Raw genomic sequence first — 23,176 nt, 5'->3', positions numbered from 1 at the left:
AAAACGTGGAATTCTATTGCTATGGGTATTCTTCCTACTGATAAAGTGGAATGGATTTGATTGTGAAGCAATGGAAAGATCGCTGGACTAGTAGACCAGTCATGCACTAATATTTTGACCACAAATGTGGGGGGGTCCAAACAACTTTTTTGGGGGGACCCCTCAAGTTACATTGTGGCGACGCCCATGACTGTAGACTACTACACAGGGTTAGGGTTAGAGTCTGTGACTCTGAGGCTAACATCAAAACAAGATGCGCTCTCACTCAAATTCCAAGTTTTACACAAATAACAAAAATATGCTGACCCGCTGGCTGTCTTCACAATAGCCATATCTTTAAAACACTGCTCTCCATTTGGATGTAGAATTGACCCTGGTACGAAATTAAGAAAAGACTCATCAGACGCAGATCGACAACACTGTTGTTGCTGCCGCAATCGTCAATGGAGGCTGACGGGGCTCTCACGTAGCAAACAAATCTAAGTTTTTAAAGCAACCTACATTAAAATCTCACCACCTGGATGTCTTCACAATAGTCATATCGTCATAACATTTCCCTCTTTCTGTTTTTTCGTGTAAAATTAAACTACAAAATTAGCTACGAAAATACTACTATGATATGACGCTCTCTAGCATGGCTGCCGCCTAAAAGACTAGGCAGTCTCACGGGCGACCCGCACTCGCTCAATTTACAAAGACTTTAACGACCTAAATCAAAAATCCGAGATGGCAGTTCCACTCGAAATCGCTTTCTCAACAAAGCCAAATGTTTGGGATTTTTTTGGGGTGGTATTTTTCACTCGTAATCCAAGCTCCAATTTGCTTTCTAGAAAGTCTCTATCATGTTGTATCCATGCGTCGTTGCTGACGTGTGTTGACGTGGTGACGTAGCTAGCACAGATTACCCTTCGTCGACTAAAGGCACTTTGTTGCCACAAAAACGTTGTAACCTCCTAAACTGTGCAACGGAACGTAAATCCCAATACAAGCAACGCAATCGAGACCAAGACGAACATTTTGACACAGCCGTTGTCAGTGTAGTCCAAATATTGACTGAGCCTTAGGGGGGCAAAAAAAATAAAATAAATAAATATACATGTGAGATAACAATGGTTTGTGCTCGTCGAAGGCAAGCACACCCCAATGAGGGTGAGGGTTGCAAGAAGTTTATGGCTGCAGCCTCCCGCCTCATGCCCTCCCAGCCTCCCGCCTCATGCCCTCCCGTCTCATGCTTCTACTTTTCAAAATAAAAGCTCGTCTGGTCCGCTATTTCTCCTTTCTACTTTGATGTACGTGTTTTTTTCTAGCTAGACTACAAACTAAAAATCCATTCTAGCAGCCTGGGAGGCCCGGTTGAGTTTAGGCGTCACAACGACGGTTGAGGTTAGGATTAGTTTAAGGCCAGGAGTCGTAGTAGAGGTCGAGGTTAAGGTTAGGCACAACCAAGACGGTTGGGGGACAATGATGGTCGGTACAGCACACCGTGCATTTTGTCATCTGCGGTGTGTTCTTTTTTTTAAAGACACTGATGTGTACCTTAAGGAAAATTACAAAAAGAAACCATCAAAGTCTGCAACCATAAATTGCTCTAGGTAACGTTAGCTAATATTCGCCAACAAATGTCAGCATAAAACGCTGATGCAGTCATCGCAGGTTTCATTAAATATACGTTAACATCAGGGAAAACATCCAGAAATCAGCAAACTATATGGATAATAAAAGTACAATTTAACGTTTTTCAATTTATTGCAACAAACGTGCTCACAAATGTATCTTTAACTCCATCCGTACAATAATTTGCGATTTGGTATTTTTGACCCTCTGCATTTACCGTTGGACAGCTTGGGCATGAGACGGGAGGGCATGAGACGGGAGGCTGCAGGCTGCAGCCATACCCATCTCGAGGGTTGGGCTTGTTTGGAGAATTTGGAGCGTGCGCACTGTGGAGCAATTCAATTTAATTCAATCATATATTGACATAGCAAGGTGAAATTGTTTATGGTACTAGAGATTGATGTCGTCTTAAACCCTATTACGTTTGAAAAACAATCAGTCAAAATTATATTTGATTTATTAACAAAAAAAATATTGAGGCAATTTATATTTTGTATTGCATTTCTTATTCCATGTCACCCTATGTAAAGACATGTATTCTACACATCTTTAACTAATTTCAAGTCGATTGGGTCTATGGTTTGTGAGTAGAAGGGTTTTGAAGGTTGTACCAAATTTGGACAGTACAAGAAAATTCATAAGTCTGACAATATGGGTCCTTCGGCTTTTTTGTTCCCCATGAGAAAAAAGGTATGTATACCAATTTTCAGGCATTTTAGAGTTATGGGGCGTTGGGAAAATCACGTAGACTTTGGGCGTGTTTTATAGCGCCACCTATGGGCGCACATGGGACACTAGCCGTCTGGGAGTAATGAGTGACCTGTTGTATCATTGGGCCAAATTGGAAAAAATCGGGTCCAGGACTTTTTGAGTTATTGGGCCATTTAGCGGAGAAATATAATAATAAGAAGAAGAATACTAACAAAAACAATAGGTTTCCTCCTACCGGAGGAACCCTAAATATGTGGGCCAGTTTTACATTCCACCTCAGGTGGTGCAAAGCCATGTTTGCCACCGACTAGGAAATGTCATGAGTGGCATTTCAGTGTACAAATAAAAAAAGGCCACAAAGGCAATTCCCAACATTCTCTACTTCAACTGAATGTGACAAATGTTTATAGATTAATCTGACAAACAGCGGGATATCATATAAAATATGCAAGAATGGGTCTCATCACAGTTCCTTGTGGTACTCCCATAGCAAAGGGGCAGGATGCTAAAGTCGACCCTCTTTTACTGACCTAGAAGTAGCACCCGATCCAGGAGGGAGCAGTTCTAGAAATACCCATTTTAGCCAGTGTGGAGATGGTGGTTGACCATGTCAAAGGCTGCAGACAGGTTGAGGAGAATCAGGATGGATGAAAGGTTAGAAATTCAAGCTGTGCCATCACCACCTGGAGAGCATTCACCATCAAGTGTCTAGCTTTGAAACATAAAGGCAGGAATCGGTGTGTATGAGATTTGAACCTCTCGAGAACCGGGCACTTTAAAAATAAGCAGGTGTGTGGCTCAGGACCCAGTTTTATGTGTGACAGTGTTTGGATGAATGATTAGTAAGAAATAAATATATAAACACATTCATCATGTTGAGCCGCACTGAGTGATGAAGAAACGAGAAAATGCATTGAGTTGATGCATTTAAATGCATTGAGTTGCGCTTAGCAATGGAGCCATGGAGAACATGAACTGTAATAGTATTTACCACCAGGGGTCATGGCACTTGGAAGAAAATTTGAATGCAGCATGGACGGCGGATACATTTAAATCATCATGGCAACAAAACAACAGACATTTGCTGAGCTAAGTTAGCAATTTTTTGCCAAATTGTTTGCTTGTTTATCGTCAAACAATAGACTTATTACCAGGGGTGAAAGTAAGCCGGTACTGGCCGGTACGCCGTACCAGTAAGAAATGTCTTCCCGGTATGCCGCACCAGTAAGAAATTACGACACACGCACAGGCCCGTTGCGACAAGGCAAGCAAAACAAGCAATTGCTTGGGGCGCCGAGCTGGCTTGGGGCCCCAAGACAACGACTGGTTAAGAATAAAATGCAACGACAAACTGTGTGAGCGCCCCTTTGATAGTCAATGCAGTAAAGTGCAATAACACTGTTATCGGGATCCCCCTCAAGGGGCCCATCTCACGATCTGTGCTGCTGGCAAAATACATTTTAGGCTTTTATGTATCTTTAATGTATCGGATCGTTGGCAGTGCATCGAGATGTGTATCGCATCGTCCTCAGTGTAGAGATGCACATCCCTAATGCACAGTAATTGGGTATAAGCCAATCAGAAATTAGAATAAACATTTATTTTAACATGAGTTTTCCACTTGGAGGAGGTATCCCAGAATTCCTCCAGAACGAGGGACGAGGGAGCTACGTTTGGCTGCTCGGTTAAGAACACACGTTTGGAGACTTAAACTGTTAGTTGGCCCAAGTATTTTGCGGCAGTTAAGAATTGTATGTGCAGGATATTTGTTTAGTCTACATTAGTCTGAGAAAAGAAGCTGTGTTTTCCGACCACGAGGACAACGAATATCGAAAAGCGAGGATAGCCTACATTGCATGTGGCTCTCCTGGACTGGACATCTTTTTAACTGCTTGGTGGGTGTTGGCGAGAGTTTTGCCATCTTCGGGTCAAGGTTGCGTGAGTACTTTGACTGAGAAAGTAAAGCGATATTTTACATATTTTCTGCTGTATATTGGGGGGGACAGATTGGTATTTTCTCAATATTCGGGGGGACACGACCCCCCCCAAAGAATGCGTGGTTACGCCCTTGGATATGGGACTGTGTAACATCCGCCTTCGCTAACTATTAACGAGTTAGCCGACTGACACGGTTCACTGACTACTATTGGATTCTACAATGTGCACCAACGTGACGACTGGGCCCCAACAAATTTAGTAACCAAGCTTGGTTAGAATACCTTAGGTGTCATTCTGTTTCATTTCAACTGTCACATATGGACTATTTGTTGGCAAAATGTTAGTGTGACAGTCTAAGGGGATATTGTTTTCATGTAAGAGACACATATTTCATTTGGACACATTTAGTCCTATTCTTGCAAAGGTAATTAGGGTTCCCCCGGTAGGAGGAAACCCTATTGTATTTGTTAGTTTTATTAGGGTTCCTCCGGTAGGAGGGAACCTATTGTTAGGGTTCCTCCGTCCGGAGGACCCTATTGTAATTGTTGGTATTATTATTATTATTATTAGGGTTCCTCCGTCAGGAGGACCCTATTGTATTTGTTGGTATTATTATTATTATTCTAGTAATTTATCTCATGAACACATTGGTAAAAAGTTTTGAAATTTGGCATATTGATACAACATGCCACAACTACGGCCCAAACCCAGACTGGCCCACATCAGACCATACGGGGCGCCACAGGAAACGCCCAAAAGTCCGATTTTCAAAGTGATAGCATTTCCACCCCATTGCTCCAATTCTTCTGAAACTTGGTGTGCATGCCTTATTTCTCATGGCGAACAAAAAAGCCTCAAGGACCCATAAGGTCCGCCTGATCTATTTTCCTGTATAGTGATAATTTGGGAAACCTTCAAAATACCTCTTCTCTTGAACCAAAGGTCTAATTAACTTGAGTTTTTTTGTACAGATATGTATCATTGACGTAATTAAAAACGTTACTTATAGCAATTGAATCAAGTACAAAATGGCTGAAAGGGGTGTATTTATGTAAATGTCCACATTAACTCATTATGTTTGTGTCACTAAATCAAATGTCATTTTGAATGATGGTTTTTCAAACCTAATAAGCTTTAAGGTGACATCACTCTGACGTACCGCACACAATTTCACCTTAGTATGTCAAAATATGATTGAATTAGATCTGTTTCAACTTTCGCTTACCACAGGAGAAACAGCTTACTTTTTTAATACAGTAACTGAACATGACAATATTCAACACTGAGATTAGCTCACTGGGCTGGGACGGTGGTTACTTAAGTCAATTGAATAAAATACAAAATGGCTGAAAGGGGTGTTTTTATGTAAATGTCCACAATGCCTCAATATGTTTGTGTCACTAAATCAAATGTCATTTTGAATGATGGGTTTTCAAACCTAATAGGCTTTAAGGTGACACGACCTTGAAGTACCATAAACAATTTTACATTGGTATGTCAAAATTTGACTGAATTACAGCTGTTTGAACTTGGACCAAATCTGACAATGCTCGCCATTGGAGAAACAGCTTTTTTTTATCCAGTTACTGAACTTTGTGTATTCCATGCCTGGGAATGGCTCAATTGGCAATTGAATAAAAAACAAAAACAAAAAAGTTTATGTTAATTTACACATTGCCTCAATTTCTTTGTGTTAATAAATCAAATATAATTTTGACCAATGCTTTTTCAAACCTAATAGGGTTCAAGATGACCTCTCTCTGAAATACCATGAACAATTTCACCTTGGTATGCCAAAATATGATAGAAGTAGAGCTGTTTCAACCTTGGCTGAATCTAACAACACTTACCATAGGAGAAACAGCTTACTTTTTTTTACAGTAACTGAACGTGACAATATTCAACACTGAGAATAGCTCAACGAGCTGGAACGATGATCTGCAAAATATAAGGTTGTAGGTTCGAATCCAGCCAAACTGTTTGAGTCTGTCTTAAATTTGAAAATATGTTTAGTTAAACAGGATGACATCGTTTTGAAGTACCATGCGCAATTTCACCTTGATATGTCAAAAGATCATTGAATTACAGCTGTTTAAACTTTCGCCAAATCGAACAATCCACGCTGAAGAAGAAACAGCTTTCTTTTTTTATACAGAAACTGACCAGAATTTCTCAGCCTTGCGGGTAGCTCAATGGGTTGAAACGTTATCTTGCAAAGTGAGAGGTCACAGGTTCGGAGCCAGGCACAGTCTTTGGCCTAACATAATTTTGATTACTTGTTTAGTTAAACAGGCAGACATCCTTCTGAAATACCATGCGCAATTTCATGCAATTTCACCATGAAATGTCAACTGTTTCTTAACCTTTGTCCCACAGCTGACCAAAAACGAATACTCATATCACGCAGTCGGAGCACAGCTAGATAATCAGCGTCAGCACCCTTGGGTATCCAGCATGCAGTGCGGCATGTCAAAAAACGCAAAGACTTGTGGAAAATAGTTTGGTTACAACAGCCGTGCGAGGGATTTCAGTTGTTGTGTTTGTTCAGTTAGATGTTTGTAATGTTATTGTTTGTTAGTTAATATAATCTTGTTGGTCACCCTGATTGTGCATGTTGTGTAGTTTAATGGGACCAGAGAGTCGGCTGATATACTGTCACAGGCTATCCTCGCAATGAGCTGAACATGAGCTCTGTCCTAGCCCTGTCCTAGAGTATTGTTAGTTGTGCAATGCCTGAGAGTCTGGAAAGAGATCAACTCAAGAAGAGTTTCAATATTCTATGAAAAGTTAATACTCAGCCCTTACTAATCATAAAATCTCAGCAGTTGGTGTGAAGCAGAGAGGCTAGAGAGACTGACTTGTTACCTTATGCTCACAAGTTCAAATCCCCGTTCAGCCTATTGTTTTTGGCCAAACATGAAGTCGTTTTGCTCTCTTGTTGTCCAAGTCTCGATTTTCTGCAGTGTACATGTTTGTAATATTTTGCCGTTTTGCGGAGGAACCTGCATCGCTGCTTGCAGCTATATTTGATCATTGAAATTGTTTGTTGAAAATCAGAACAAAACTTTAAGTATACAAAACCTATGTATTCAGTTCATTTTCATGAGTATATAAGAAAATGGTTTACACTCTTCTGATTTCTGTAAAGTCTGATTTGATATGTACATTTGATGTTTGATAAGTGGACTCGGTGCGATTGTTGCTTTTTCTGAATTCATATTCAACCAAAATCCTCTAAAAGTTCACCAACATGGGAGCAATGAATGTTGTTATGATTTAAGTCTCGTTACATGGTTGTAAAGTGTTTTAGTTAGTATAAACTGTATTTGTCACTAGTTAGGGAACGTAACACTTTAAGAAAAGGTCTGGGGAGTAACTTTTTTTTCCTACCAGGAACACTGGTTAAGTAATTCTTCAGTGGAGGCACCGTGCTAAGTAACACAACATTATTAACTGGTTGTTAGCCTACTAAACTCTGAATTCTATAGCTCTCATTGGTAAACAGATTTGACCAGTCAAATCATCCTTTAGCTGGAAACCCAGGATCCTGTTTATGTTATACGAGTGTGTACTCTGGAGTGTCAGAAAACCACTTGAAAGGGGTTACATACAAATTTAGTTGTGATGCTTCTTAATATTCGGTGGGTGCTCCTACATTTTTGCTGGTGCTCCTAACTCCTAAATTGGGAGCACCAGTGCCACCAAGTAAAAAAGTTTATTTAAACCCCTGGATAGCACTCTGTCTCCTTATTTTACTGACACACCATGGGCCACTGCTCCCATCCTAGAATAAGTTTAATCTGTGATATGGCCTTTACATGGTAAGAAGTAATTGGTGTCTTCTTTTATAGATGCGGTACAAAGACATGCCTGAACCCCGTTTTATGTATGGTAGTCATTACTCCTCTCCTGGCTATGTGCTATTCTACTTGGTCAGAGTGGGTAAGTATTTGACAATAGTTTGATTACATGTTGTTGCCAAATTATTAAGGAAAGCATGTGTACTTTTTTGTATCAAAAGTACATTTTGATATCAGTATTGCTTATTTCAAAAATGGGCCCCATTGAAATATGTGTATTCTCTAATAAGTTACCTACATAGTTACTTCATAATTTTCACACTTTCAGCTCCAGAGCACATGCTGTGTCTACAAAATGGCCGCTACGACAACGCAGACCGCATGTTTAATAAGTTAGTAATTGCTAACTATGATTTAAGATCATTTTTGTGTTTGTAAAAGCACAGCCTATTATGTTTATTTGCTGACGTATCGTATTATGGCATCATTACTATATATATTATGTTTATTGCTTATAACGTGTGACACCTCCATAACACTTAGTTACAGTCAACATAACAGATATTTTACCTATGAAAAGGTCATTTTAATATCTTACTAGACACAAGTTTATTAGGTACACCCATCTAGTGCCAGGTTGTACTCTGTTTTGTTTCCAGAACAGCCCAAATTACAAGGTGCAAAACATTCTACAATGCTGTTATAACATACTGACACAATGGTATCATGTATTTATTGCAGACGGTGGTACATTTTAGCCTGTTCCATTTCTTCCTAAAGATACTCGGTCAGGAAAGCCACTGAAGTACACTTAAATCACTGCCATGTTCTTAGAACCATTCTGAAACAATATGTGTCTCTTGGAGTCTTAACGTAAAAAAAAACACACACATAGTGCATAGTACCCATGATAAAATTGGTGGCACAGGCATACAGATTCCTGGAACTATAGGGATGGGGCACAATGCCTGCGATGATGTCGGTGAAACACACAGATGTCTGGAATTATAGATAGTGCAGTGCCCGTGATGCAGCTGGTGATGACAGTTCTTATCAGCGGTTTTGGTTCCTATATTTCTCAGATCACAATTCAAATTCTCTTGAAATACTTGTTCAACCTCAACATAATCTATTCTAGTGAAATTGCTACTTGAATTGTCTTACCACCACAAACATCTAAACATTAAGTTCATAACAGAAGTCCCAGATCCCACATGACTTACTTTACCTAATTTTTCATTTATAGTCTATCTAATAAACTGGCTTCTGAATCCGAGACCTGACTCTAGGATGAGACATTTACACACAGCTATTTTGGAGTAGGGACACAGCGCAAAAGAGAGGGAGAGTGGGAGAAAATAAATGATGTATTTACAGTATATTACACACAGTACAGTACATATTTGATTAGCAAACACAACAATTCTCACCAAACCAGAAACTACTGAAAGTGCCCTAATCAAAAAACAAATTGTGAACTTCAAGTACAGAAATCTTGAATTGATGTTATATAAAATATAGATTTATATCAAGTAAGTTAAGGTAGATTATTATTTATTAATTAAGGTAAAATTCTTAATTGAAGGCTCATGATTGATGAATTTAAATGATGAATGAAAAGGCTCAAATTATAAATTAAATGCTAATCTAGAGAGGGTAAAATTTCTGGGGAAATTGTGAGGTGTGCTTGCGGCCGCTGCTGCTGGGGCAGTTTTCTTTTTTAACCATCACCTCAAAACTTATTACATTTTAATATTTGGAGAAAGACAAGATTTGTCATGTGTGTCCATTTTACAACTGATATTTCTGCATATTTTAAATAAGTATGCATACTTAATATTTATTAAGACTGCATAGATTAAAAAACAAATGTGTTTCTTAAGTACTAACAGTGAAACAAGGTTCTCTTCTCATTTTCCTTAGTGCAAGAGATTACACTTGCACTAATATGATATGTGGTTGCCTCACATAGTTGAAACAGTTACATCAAAGCAAAAAAAAAAGGCAATCCTATGTAGAAATGGTCATAACTTTATTATGACTTAAACTTCCCTAAACAGGTTTTCCCCATCCACTGATATTTTTAAGATTTTACTCATACTGATCTGAATAAAGAGATCCCTTTGAAACAAGCTAATTCAAACAACTAATGATTGGAAATTCATTTAAAATGCTTTATGCTTGACATCAGCCTGAGAATGTAAAGGATGAAAATTACTAGGGCTGAACAACAACATCAACCTAAACTTTTGAACATGCAGTGTTATCATTTGTGCACATTTACCTCCTGCAGCCAACTTTTATTAAGCCCATTTACTGGACCCTGTTATATTTGTTCACAGCATTGGAGAAACATGGAGAAATTGCTTGGAAGGTGCAACAGACTTCAAAGAGGTAGGGATTAAAGAGGTAGAGATTACAGAACAAAATGCAATTTGTCTGTATGTTCATTTTAACATTTTCTCTTATGTCTTTTTGCCAACCTCTTTCAGTTGATTCCTGACTTTTATGGAGATGATACCGGCTTCCTTGTGAACAGTTTGAATCTAAACTTGGGAAGAAGACAGGATGGAAGTTGGGTTGGAGATGTGGTTCTTCCTCCATGGGCACAAGGTATCTACACCAAATATCTTGAAAACAATCTTCATCTTGCATGAATGATCAACAACTTGACAACATGGCTGAGGATTTCTCTCAATGTTTCATGCAGATGCTAGTGATTTTCTTCAGAAGAATCGTCAAGCATTTGAGAGTCAGTATGTGTCAGAACACCTGCATGAGTGGATTGACCTGGTGTTTGGCTTTAAACAAAGAGGATGTGAAGCGGTGGTGGCCCACAATGGTATGAGACACCTGGATAATCACAGCATTTATATATAATTTTATATAGACAATTGATGAAATATAGACAATTGATGAAAAGCCTTGAAATAGTATTCATTACATGTATGAATGTCTGTGTTTCACATTCAGAGCTTTATTTTGTTTACTTTTGTTTAAGCAGGGTATCCCATACAAATTATATAAACTTGAATGTACAGTTATACATTTGACATTCATATAGTTTATAGAGTGCTTGAGAAATTACATTAGTCAAACCCAACCCATGGATGCTTCGTGTAAATAATATGTCATAGTTATCTTGTCCAGAGGTCTTCAACCCTGGTCCTCAGGGACCCCCTGTCCTGCACGTTTTAGATGTTTCCCTGCTCCAACACACCTGATTCAAAGGAATGGGTCGTTATCTGCTTATGCAGAAGCCTGATAATGACCATTCATTTGACTCAGGTGTGTTGGAGATGGGAAATCTAAAACGTGCAGGACAGGGGGTCCCTGAGGACATAAAGTTGAGCTGACTGAGTTAAATCAAACAATCCAATTCTCACGTCATAGCTAGCCTGGGTGCCAGCAGAACTTAGCCCCGCCCACAAAAACATGTGGTCGGGAAGTTGGGTCTGGGGTCGCTCGGTTGGGGAAAAACTATGTCCGAACAAGAGCTGTTCGGACCAATCAAATTGTCAAGGCAAGCTTTATACGATGATGGACAGATGATCAACAGTAACGTAATCAACCACGTCACCAAAGAGCGCTTGGGTTGAATTTGTTTTCAACAAACAAAATACTATGTTGCTCTGATTGGTTGTAGGTCTATCCAATTGAGCGAAGAGGCATTTTTTTCCGGGTTCGGTTGAAACACGCCCCATACTCACAGCCCAACGGAGCGGTATCAGACTCATATTCTGACTAGAATTAGGAGTATGACGTCAGGCTACGTCATAGCTATCCAAATTTTAAAATTGCCTGTGAGCTACAGTAGCCCAAATGAGCTCGCCCAAAAGAGCTAGCCCAAAAAGCTAGGCCAAAAGAGCTAGCCCAAATACTAAAATGTTTTTTACAGATCTACAGTTTGGTCGAATAGTAGTCAGTTGATGTACAGAGGTTCATGCTATTTATTGTGAAAGAACACAAATATTAGTTGTTTGGATTTTCAGAATAAAAACTACAGTAATTTAAGGCCATTGCACCCAAAATAATTGATTTATTTAGTTAGTCTCAAGTCTTCAGGAGACGGTATTCTCACATATGGAAAACTTTTGTAAAACGGTGCATGTAAAATGAGAAAGCTATGAGGCCAAAATAGAATGTTAATACTCAATTTAGAAAACCACCTTTGAAACTGTTAGACTAGCGATGTGATGTAATGGGGGGGAAAAAATATATATTTTCTGATTTACAGTGTTTCATCCCTTGACATACGAGGGTAGCTTTGATTGTGACAGGTAAGGCCTTCTCAATAAGGTAACCTTGGCTCACTCCATTTCAATGCTCTACCATCTACATTAGTGAGACCATAAATTACAAACATTTGTACATCTGCATTTGTAAAAATAATCCTCATACAACCTGCTTATCCTAGTCAAAGTATCAAAGTTTACTACTAACCATCTACCTATTTATACTACTTCCCTGGACCCAATTCATCATAGAGAACCCCCTACACTGGGGGCCATAATTTTTCATATTCTTGATTACAACCAACCATCATTAGATGATTGCATACAATTGCGTAGAATTTGATTTGGAAGTTTTAAAACACTGGTGCACAAAATATATAGTCCACTGTAACATGTTCAATTTCATTTGTTTCTTAATATCTAGTGAGAAATATTTATACCAAGGATTTACTTGTACATTGTTTTTGATGTTGAGAACTTTTTAACAATCTATACTTATCTTTTACCCATCTCATTCTGAGAAGCTTCATGGACCCTGATCAAAGGATTGCCATGTTGACACAGATTCTTGAATTTGGTCAAACTCCAAAGCAGCTGTTCACCAACCCTCATCCACAGAGGATATCCCCTTGGGTGAACATGTCTCAGACAGCCAGCTGCAACACATCCCTCTCTCCAGGTACCCAGGATTTAGCTAAGCTGCATAATTGGATAATACAATGGAATGTTTAGCCACAGTTTATAGGTCTATTGGTGGTTGTATCACCAATCAACTGGGAGAAGGCAAAAAAGAGTGTGTATATGTAATGGACGTGGTCTTGCAAGCTCCGTCAGAGACATACTGGCCAATGTTCACTCCCACCAGGAGTCGAACCTGCCACCTATTGACTTCCAAGCGCAACCACTACCAACTACGCCAAAGAAAAGCTAGCTATTCATTGACGCGGGTGGCCCATTACATACCTGAGGAGTGATTTTCACTGATTCACACCAGCTACATATACATAATCTTGGGGTGACATAAGGGAAAGTGATCAACCATCTTGCCACATTGCACATAGAAACTAAATGCGAATGTACACTATATGCATAAAAATCGGTATTATCAACATTTACATTACATTTACATTTATTCATTTAGCAGACGCTTTTATCCAAAGCGACTTCCAAGAGAGAGCTTTATAAAGTGCATAGGTCACTGATAATAACAAGATAGCCCCAAAACATTGCGGGTAGCCAAAACATGAAGCACACATTGTGAACAACCAAAATAAGTGCCAAAGGGAAGAACCATAAGAGCATGTAATTAAACAAGTTACAATTAAACAACATGAATCGCTATAAGTGCAAGTGTACCTGTGGAAAAGCAAGTAACAGTAGAATAAAATATTTCACAGCGAGTACAACTATTAAAATCTGTTACCACTAACCAACAAGAGCAACAAGTCTCTGAGCAAGAGTCATTGTGATCCTTGAGGACACTAACATCGAGTCCAGCACAGTGTTAATTTCGTCGACGTGACAAAAACGGATCTTTGAAAATAAAAACTATGACTAAATATATAATAACTTTCGTTAACGAGACGAGACGAAAATGTTGGTGGTTAATGAAATCACAATACTTTTTTTTCTCCAATAATTTTATAGTTAGATAGATTCCTCCTCTCTGTTTCTTAAGCGCGCTCTCATCTCTACTGCTGTCAGTGGCCGATTCTTACGGTGTCCGACATGTGCAAACGCGCTGCAAATTAAGAAAACACATGCAAGTAGAGAAAACACAAGCAAATTAAGAAAACATTTTCATTAATTTGACAACACATGCGCAGCATTCAGCAAACGTGCTGCAAATACACACAACGCAACCAAATACATAAACGCGTTGCAAAAACAAAAGCACGCAAACCAAAAATGCTGCATCCAGTTTTCACAACGGAAGTTCTCCAGGCCTCTAGGGGAGCGCTAAGTGGAACAGCTTGATTTTCGGCCCCACAGAGCGAGAGAGAGCGCATATGAGAAGTTTGTTTTGGAAAGGGGACAGAAATTGAAGTTGCTCTTTTGAAAAACTGTAAAAGAGGAGGGCCACATGTAAAAATGAATAGCTACTAAACTTTTTATGTCGACTCTTTACTTTGATGTTGGTCCAAACTTCTCATATGCTCTCTCTTGCTCCGTGGGGACGAAAATCAAGATGTGCCACTTAGTGCTCCCCCTAGACTGCCTAGAGGCCTGGAGAACTTCCGTTGTGAAAACTGGATGCAGCGTTTTTGGTTGGCGTGCTTCGTTTTTGCAACGCGTTTATGTATTTGGTTGTGTTGTGTGTATTTGCAGTGCGTTTGCTGAATGCTGCGCATGCGTTGTCAAATTAATGAAGATGTTTTCTTAATTTGCTTGTGTTTTCTCTTTTGCATGTGTTTTCTTAATTTGCAGCGCGTTTGCACATGTCGGCCACCGTAGATTCTCGTCTCTCGGCCAAGTTTCGCGCGAGTTAGATGCGTGTTCGGGCGAGTGTTATCAACCCATGCAATTGGCAAGATATGTCGTGTTGCTATAAAGTACACAGGCAGCATGGCTAATTTAGGTAGTCACCTGAAGAGGCTGCATGGTATTTGTGTGGAGACGTCTGCCTCCCCCTCGGATTTAGCTATGGCTACAGTCAGTGGCTAGCTCCACCGGTAACCCTAGCAAGAATAGGAATTTCTATATTCTCTGAGAAACAAATCCCTGTTGTGTACTACAAAGTAATACAAGAGATAGCTGAGTCATTGAGAAAACCTTACAGTAGAACATGAGTTCAATTTAGTGTGTGGTGTTAAATGAGTGTTTACAGCAGCTTGACTGCCAGTAATAGTTTACCCTTTTTACATTCAGAGAACACATACAACAGGAAAGAAGGACTGGTTTAAGGCAAGGTCCAGGCCTGATGTAATTTTATCTTTTGTCAGAGACTTTGTTTAATATGTGAAGTAAAACTTTCACTTGTTTAGTTAATTGATGATTTGCTGTCTGACAAAGAAATACATAATTATGTACCAAATTAAATTGCATAGCATCATATTATTTTGCATCTCATTGAATCACATCTTGTCAAATCGCACTGCATCGCAATAGGGGTGAATCGTATCGTATCGCATTAGTAGTCGCTTTTGTGTATCTTTAATGTATCGGATCGTTGTCAGTGCATCGAGATGTGTATTGCATCGTCCTCAGTGATGGAGATTAGCCTAGCCTGGCTGCCAACCCAACTTCTCCCCGCCCACAAAAAAATTATGTCGGGAAGTTGGGTCTGGAGGATCTCGTATTGGGGAACAACTACAGAAAACCAGAATCTGGGCGTACCTATGAAATTGCCAGGGCTGGCTTTATACGATGATGGACAGATGATCAACAGTAACGTAATCAACAACGTCACGAAAGAGCGCTTGGGTTGAATTTGTTTTCAACAAACAACATATTACGTTGCTCTGATTGGTTGTAGGTCTATCCAATTGAGCGAAGAGGCATTTGTTTTACGAGTTCGGTTGAATCACGCCCCATACTCACAGCCCAACAGAGAGGTTTCAGACTCGTATTCTGACTAGAATTATGAGTATGACAACGTCAGGCTAGGAGATTCCCCTTCTCATCCCTACTGAGAAGGGGAAAAAAGGAGTTTAATATGGCTATTACATGTGACTAAAACTAGACTAAAACTAGACTAAAATGTAACAAGTTTTCGTTGACTAAAACTAGACTAAAATGTTTTGAGTTTTGGTCGACGAAAACTAAACTAAAACTAAGAAGGATTAAAATGACTAAATGTGACTAAAACTAATAAGCATTTTCGTGTAAAGACAGACTAAGACTAAATCAAAAATAGCTGCCAAAATGAACACTGGTCCAGCAAACCATTCCTAAGTACCGTTGTACTCCCGGAACAAGTGTGTCTTGAGCTCTTTCTTGAAGGTGGGGAGACAGTCAGTGTCTCTGATGGAGGTGGGGAGTTGATTCCACCACTGGGGGCCAGACAGGAGAAGAGCTTGTGTTGGGAGCGGGCGGTCCTGAGCAGTGGGACCACCAGGCGGTTGTCTGAAGAAGACCGTAGGTGGCGGGTGGGAGTGTAAAGCTGCAGGAGAGACTTGATGTAGTCGGGTGCAGTCCCGTTCACTGCTCAGAAGGCCAGTACCAGGGTCTTGAATGCAGGCCGTGATGGGTAGCCAGTGGAGGGATGTGAGGAGCGGGGTAACATGGGAGCATCTGGGTAGATGTAGACCAGGCGGGCCGCTGCATTCTGAATCCTCTGAAGAGGGCGGGTTGCGCATGCTGGGAGACTGGCGAGCAGCAAGTTGAAGTAGTCCAACTTGGAGAGGACAAGTGCTTGGACAAGCAGCTGGGTGGAGTGCTCGGACAGGTATCTCCTGATCTTCCGGATGTTGTAGAGGGTGAATCTAAACGACCGGGAGTCTGAAGCAATGCGGGCTGTGAGGGAGAGCTTGTCATCCATGGTAACCCCAAGGTTCCTGGCAGAGGATGAAGGGGTCACCGTCGCAGATCCCAGGGTGATTGAGAGATCGTGGGAGATGGAAGGTTTGGCCGGGATGATGAGAAGTCCAGGCGGAGATGTCTGTGAGTCAGGCCTCAATCCTAGCTGAGGATCAGTCGGGGGAAACGAAAGGTACAGCTGCATGTCGTCAGCGTAGCAGTGGTAGGAGAAGCCATGGGAGGTGATGATTGGTCCAAGTGAGGTGGTGTACAGAGAGAAGAGGAGGGGTCCAAGGACGGAGCCCTGTGGGACACCCGTGGAAAGCTGGTAGGATCTTCCCGACAGGTAGGATGAGATCCACTGGATTGCAGTGCTAGTGATGCCCATCTCAGAAAGTCTGGAGTGCAGGATCTGGTAGTTAACCGTATCAAACGCTGCAGAGAGGTCCAGCAGAATGATGACGGATGACCTCGAAGCTGCTCTGGCAGACTGGAGGGCAGTTGTGACTGACAGGAGGGCAGTCTCTGTGGAGTGGCCAGTCTTGAAGCCCGATTGGTTGGGGTCAAGCAGGTTGTTCTGAGAGACAAAGTTTGACAGTTGGTTAGATACAGCACGTTCAATTGTTTTTGAACAATTGAACGTGATACTAGTTTGTAGTTCTGGAGGACGGCAGGGTTAAGGGAGGGTTTTTTGAGTGGAGGGGTAACTCTGGCCTGTTTGAAAGCAGAGGGAAAGGTGCCGTAGGTAAGAGAGGAGTTTAGGACATGGAGAAGAAAAGTTATGATGGAGGGGGAGATGGTTTGAAAGAGGGGGGAAGGGACTGGATAAAGGGGACAGGAGGTGGGGCGATGAGAGAGAATGAGGTCAGAGATCTCTGCCTCGGATAGGGTAAAGAAAGAGTTTAGACATTTACTTGGGTCAGTCATGGAGGGTGAGGGGGTAGAAAAGGTGGGTTTAGGGAACCGACTGCTAATGTCGGCGACTTTTTTCTCAAATAAGGAGTAGGAGTTGTCTGCTGTCAGGGTGGAGGGGGGGGTTGTGGGAGTACATTTTTTCAGAAAGTAGAGGGGTTTAGCACCAGTTATTTGAGAAGTGAAGGATTTAAGGAGGCAGTGATACTTATCGAGGTCCAGACCGTCTTTAGACTTGCGCCATCTCCTCTCAGCAGCCTGAAGGGTGGACTGTTCTTCACAAATAACATCCGTAAGCCACGGGCAGGAGGGAGAAGATCGTGCAGGCCTGGTTGACAGGGGACAGAGAGAGTCAAGTGATGCAAATGGTAGGGGGATAGGGAGCGGAGGTTGCGCTGGAAAGTTAAGAGGGGAGGGGAGGTAGGAGGAGTTGGAGGGGGAAAGACAGAAATTTGGATAAAGTAATGATCAGAAATGTGCAGTGGGGTTACAGAGGTTAAGTCAGTGATACAGTTACATGTCAGGATGAGGTCTAGCTGTTTGCCTGCCTTGTGGGTCGCCGGTGTGCTCAGCAGCGTCAGGTCGAAGGAGGTCAAGAGAGACAAGAAGTTGACGTCCCCAAGGACTATTAGGGGGGTTCCATCATCCGGTAGGACGCTGAGGAGCATGTCCAGCTTCTCCACAAAGTCGGCCAGCGGTCCTGGTGGGCGATAAAAACAATTAAGCATGCTTTGATAGGATCAGTTAGCATCACATAATGGTGTTCAAATGATTTGGCAGTAACAGAGAGTGGTGTGGATGTGTATTTAATATGTGGGGAAGGAAGCAAGCCTGTCCCACCACCCCGCCCGGTTGAGCGGGGGGTGTGAGTGAAAGAGTGGTTGACGGAGAGAACAGCTGGAGTTGCCGTGTTCTCTGGGCGGATCCATGTCTCTGTCAGCGCAAGGGCATGAAGAGAAGCCTGGGTTGCAAACGCTGGGATGAAGTCTGCCTTGTTCACAGCAGACTGGCAGTTCCAGAGCCCTACGGAAAGAGGACAAGTGCAGAAGATCTGGATAGGTAGTGAAGGTTAGAAGTTGACCGTATATACTTTCTGACATATCTACGTCTACAGGTAGTGTAATGAACAGGAATTCTAAGGAAACACATGCTAGCTATGAATATGTTCTATAATACAAATATGTTGATACTTATCAGAAGAGGTGATCCGCCTCGTCGGCCATCCTCGGTGGACCTGTTTAAGGCCGAATCCCAATACTCCCCCTTACCCCTTCACCTTACCCCTAGCCCTTAATTTACCCCTGGCCCTTGGCCCTCGAAACTGAGGGGTAAGGGCCATACCTGTCAACACTCCCGTTTTCCCTGGGAGTCTCCCGTATTTCACACCCATCTCCTGCCCCCCTCCCGTTTTGTCATTTCTCCCGTGAAACTCCCGTAATTTGTATGGCCAAACCTCGTTATATAAATATTCACATCAATATATTATTTCAATGTTGTCCAGTTGCCAGATCTTGTATGAAACGCATCCTACTCACATACTACATAGGCTATCATTCAATTTTTAACCCATTTGTGACCGCAACCAGAGCCCGTCAATATTGAACATTCTCTGCCGCAACTTACAACCCAGTTGCGCTGTTGATATCTCCGCAGGTAGGCTGGAGAATTTGAATAATACACGGTTGAATTTTGATACAGAATCACTTGTAGAAATGGCAAAAGTCTCAGTTGGTGCTACGGCAAAAAAAACGAAATATAGGGTTAGCTATATTTCGCAAATTAACAGTAGGCTACACAGTAGCGGACAGGCCATCGGGAGCACCGGGAGAATTCCCGATGGGCCGAAGCACTTCTGGGCCTGAGGACCTTGCCTTATAATTTTTTTTACTACTAATAAAAATTTCGGCAGAAGATTGAGCGACACGGTTGGCCAGCAACACGGTTGGCCGGCCCCCCTTTCCCCCAGGACGGTTGGTCTAGAATGACAGATCGAAAGCTAGCTAGTAGAGACAATATAAAAATTGAAAACCAGGCCAAGAAACGTAAACGTAACTACCTTCACTAGACGATGTTTTGCCAATTGAAAAGGCAGCTATGTTTGTTTGTTTTACATATAGCTCCAAAATCACCCCCAAAAAATGTGCTTGCGCACGTGGAAGTCCCTATAACTAGCATCACATCAGGCACAGAAGTTGCATGCATTAGCAGGGCGCTCGCTGTGGTGGCGTATACGGGACCGGTTCTGGTGGGCCGGTCTGGATCAAAGTCCAGGGCCTATTTTTACTACCAGTCCGTCCCTGACAGTAGGCTACAGTAGGCTACAGCTGTGGTGGCGTATACGGGACCGGTTCTGGTGGGCCGGTCTGGATCAAAGTCCAGGGCCTATTTTTACTCCCAGTCCGTCCCTGACAGTAGGCTACAGTATTTTTTTAAACGTTTCAATTAGGAAAATTGTTGCAAATATATATGTACAGGACTGTGTATACCACAAAACAAGACTGTCATATTTTTTTTATCAATTAATTAAGCCGAAAATATTACATTTATTGGACTCTCTGGATGATCTGGCCGCCATTGTTGCCGGTCGCGCAGTATTCACATAGCCCTAGGTTTCAAGTAATCTCCCGATCTTACTTGGTTTTAAGGGGTGTATACCCCTTCGTCTTAGCCCTACCTGTAGCTCAAAAAGAGTATTGGGACACCACTAGCTCTCACGGGAAAGCGCAAAACTAAGGGGAAGGGGTAAGGGTAAGGGGTAAGGGGGAGTATTTGGATTCGGCCTGAACTGGTTATCTAACTGCTGTCTCTTCAGCTCTACCCATGAGACTAAGTTTTAGCTAAACGCAATATAAACAACAGCCTTAAATACTCGCAGTCAATACGGCGGTCTCGGTGTTCACTCAGCAACACACTATACGCAACATTCTAAAGTAAGCTGTAGGATTTTGTATTTAAACATTATTTTATCCTATTTTGGATGACAGATACTAATAGCTTTTGTTGTGTCACATAGCCTAAATTTGTGAGGACTCTTCCTTTAAAGACCTGACAGAAAGAAGCGGAAGAATGATCTGGACCAATATAACAAGTCTGAAACTGCTGTCAAGCCACAAAATTCACAAAGAGTGAGTAACAATGACAAATACAATCTTCGGAGTAAGTGATTAGTAAATATGGCAAAATGTTTTTCTCAGTATGCATATTTTTCCATGTAACAGAATACAACCTGTTCTATTTCATTACAACCCTGGTTGGTATTGGTTTTATTTAGGAATAAAATTGTGTGAAACACAAACAGGTAGGTGTATCTGCAGCAAAAATACAAGAAACTAGTAAATTAATTAATTGTAACAAACAAAATTTGTAAACTAACCATGCCCCAAGGAAAATCATCAGGCTTGTATCAGTTGTGCAGATCTTTTTGTATGATTTAAATATATGCTTAAACACAATCGGTTAATACAGGGCGGTGACAGGTATCACTGTGACACAAAACGGGTCAGCAGTTTTTTCAACATCGCAAGGTAAGTTATCTTATTGTTTTTTTTTTTTCTTTTTCATATTTTATTACATTTATATTTACATTTATTCATTTAGCAAACGCACAACATTACCAGTTTTAAAAAAATAGACGGATATTAATTGTCCGTAAGTTACAATCTTTTCTTCATGATTAGCTAAGAAAGGTCTGTCTTGTTCCACAGACTCCACACTGAAAATGTTTTCCAACGAGTCAAATGTATTTCAGCGGAGCATGTCCTTCTCCAATATGGTATTCATTTTATATAATTGTATCCTCTATAGTAGTTTGTTCCAACACAATTTAACGGTTACTGTTCTTACTTTTCAAGGCTTTATCATCCTGCTTGATGCTCCCTGAAGATAAAGCTGTGGTTTGTTCCTCCTGGGATAACAATGTGTGAGCATGTTCTTCTAATAATTCTCCATTCGTGTAGCATATTTAATAAAACATATTTATAAAAAATCGCTATACAGTATATATGTACAATATATGTACAGTACTGTGTAAAGTCTTAGGCACAATTAAAATTTCAAAAAAAGTTAAGCACAAATGTTTTAAGAAATAATGAAATGAAGACTAAACTTAAAGTGAAACTAAACTAAATATCCTTCTGCTCAGTACTGTATATGTACTATATATATCTACATATATACTATAATGGTATACATCTCTGTCTGTCTCTGTGTGTGTGTGGGTGCAAGATTTATAGTGGGATTTTAGTGGAACGATTAGCTCAGGAACTGGGCTTTGTGAAAAGTTGTAATTTTGCAGGTGTCCGTCATAGGACCCAAGGACTTTCCGTCCCACGTTTGACGTTGTCTGGATGAGCTTTTCGAGATTGCAAAAAATAATTTGCCGCCATGTTTCGTGCCTAATTGTGACGTATGGGTCTCATGAGAAACAAATATCACAGCAATGGTGCTGAGCTCCACGAAACGCTTGAGTTTTCTGGGTATAATAGAAGCACATTTTTTATCGATTCTACAACATTAATACTGCCAGATGTGCTGTGCTGAATGCTGGCAAAACATTGAATCAGTTTCTTTCTAAGGTTTTCTTCCATGGATGAAATACTGGAAGAAATAAGTTATTAAATTGTATTAAGTATTAGCAGTATAGAATGTTAATAAAAAAGTGGAAGAATGCACAGTATGAGGGAGGGGTGTAACACCCTATTCACTTCGGACGTGTCTGTGGCGCATTACGACTGCAACGCGAGTCTGTTCTGTCCTCAAGCAACCTCAATTCACACCAGACACGTCTGTGGCGTGTTATGGCTGCATTTTAGAAGAGGAGCTGCGAGGCAGCTGTATTGGCGAGTTTGTGAGATAAACATTTTTGTAGGCTATTTGTGGTGTCATCACTAGTGTTGTTTAACTTCTAGGATGAATCTCTCTTCATAAGTAGTTAATTTTAAATGTACTTTAAGTAAAAGTTACTTAGTTACATAAAAAAAAACTGTAAAACAAAAAATAAATAAATGTTTTGTTTTTAATTAAACAAACATGTACAATGTTCATTTTTTGTACAAAACATCACATTTCAAATTAAAAAAAATTTTCAAATTAAAGTGAAATTACCATACACTCCACGTTCTGAGGGCCATCCTTCTTTTCTTCAAACATAAACAACAGTAAGAAAGAAATCTATAACATTTAGAAATCTATGTGAAAACTTCTCCTTTAACAGGATTAGTCTACAAACCTCTTGTTCAGTTTGAGCAGCAGCTGATTTTCAAGGTTTGTTGCGCTCATTCTTGCTCGCTTTCCAGTAAAAAGTAGTCCAGCACAACTGAAAAGCCGCTCACAGGCAGCTGAGGCAGGCAGGCCCATGTTGAGTTTCAGAGATAGCTTTTTAATATTTGAAAAGGAGTTGAGCAGATCCATATTGTCTGAGGCACAGGCTGACATGAGATTCAGTACACATATTTATACAGTTGATTCGGACATCCCATGATAGTACATTGACCCTGTACGTGGCTGTGT

The 23,176-nt window shown here is 40.8% G+C and overlaps 1 protein-coding gene across 1 annotated transcript in view; it reads left to right on the top strand.

The window, feature by feature from the left end:
- nsmaf (neutral sphingomyelinase (N-SMase) activation associated factor) overlaps nt 1–23,176 on the top strand; it is a 133,921-nt gene that overhangs the window by 83,085 nt on the left and 27,660 nt on the right. Inside the window, exons 15-25 of the mRNA XM_047024525.1 lie at nt 8,115–8,205; nt 8,392–8,455; nt 10,406–10,457; nt 10,556–10,676; nt 10,774–10,905; nt 12,301–12,343; nt 12,823–12,977; nt 20,712–20,793; nt 21,134–21,192; nt 21,373–21,440; nt 21,520–21,587. Of these exons, the coding sequence (XP_046880481.1) occupies nt 8,115–8,205; nt 8,392–8,455; nt 10,406–10,457; nt 10,556–10,676; nt 10,774–10,905; nt 12,301–12,343; nt 12,823–12,977; nt 20,712–20,793; nt 21,134–21,192; nt 21,373–21,440; nt 21,520–21,587 (935 nt within the window). The remainder of the gene's footprint in view (nt 1–8,114; nt 8,206–8,391; nt 8,456–10,405; nt 10,458–10,555; nt 10,677–10,773; nt 10,906–12,300; nt 12,344–12,822; nt 12,978–20,711; nt 20,794–21,133; nt 21,193–21,372; nt 21,441–21,519; nt 21,588–23,176) is intronic.

The sequence above is a fragment of the Hypomesus transpacificus genome, chromosome 8 (assembly GCF_021917145.1).
Source record: "Hypomesus transpacificus isolate Combined female chromosome 8, fHypTra1, whole genome shotgun sequence".
Classification (NCBI taxonomy): Eukaryota; Metazoa; Chordata; class Actinopteri; order Osmeriformes; family Osmeridae; genus Hypomesus; species Hypomesus transpacificus.
Note: the sequence above shows the minus strand (reverse complement) of the source record. Positions and strands in the feature narration are given on the sequence as shown.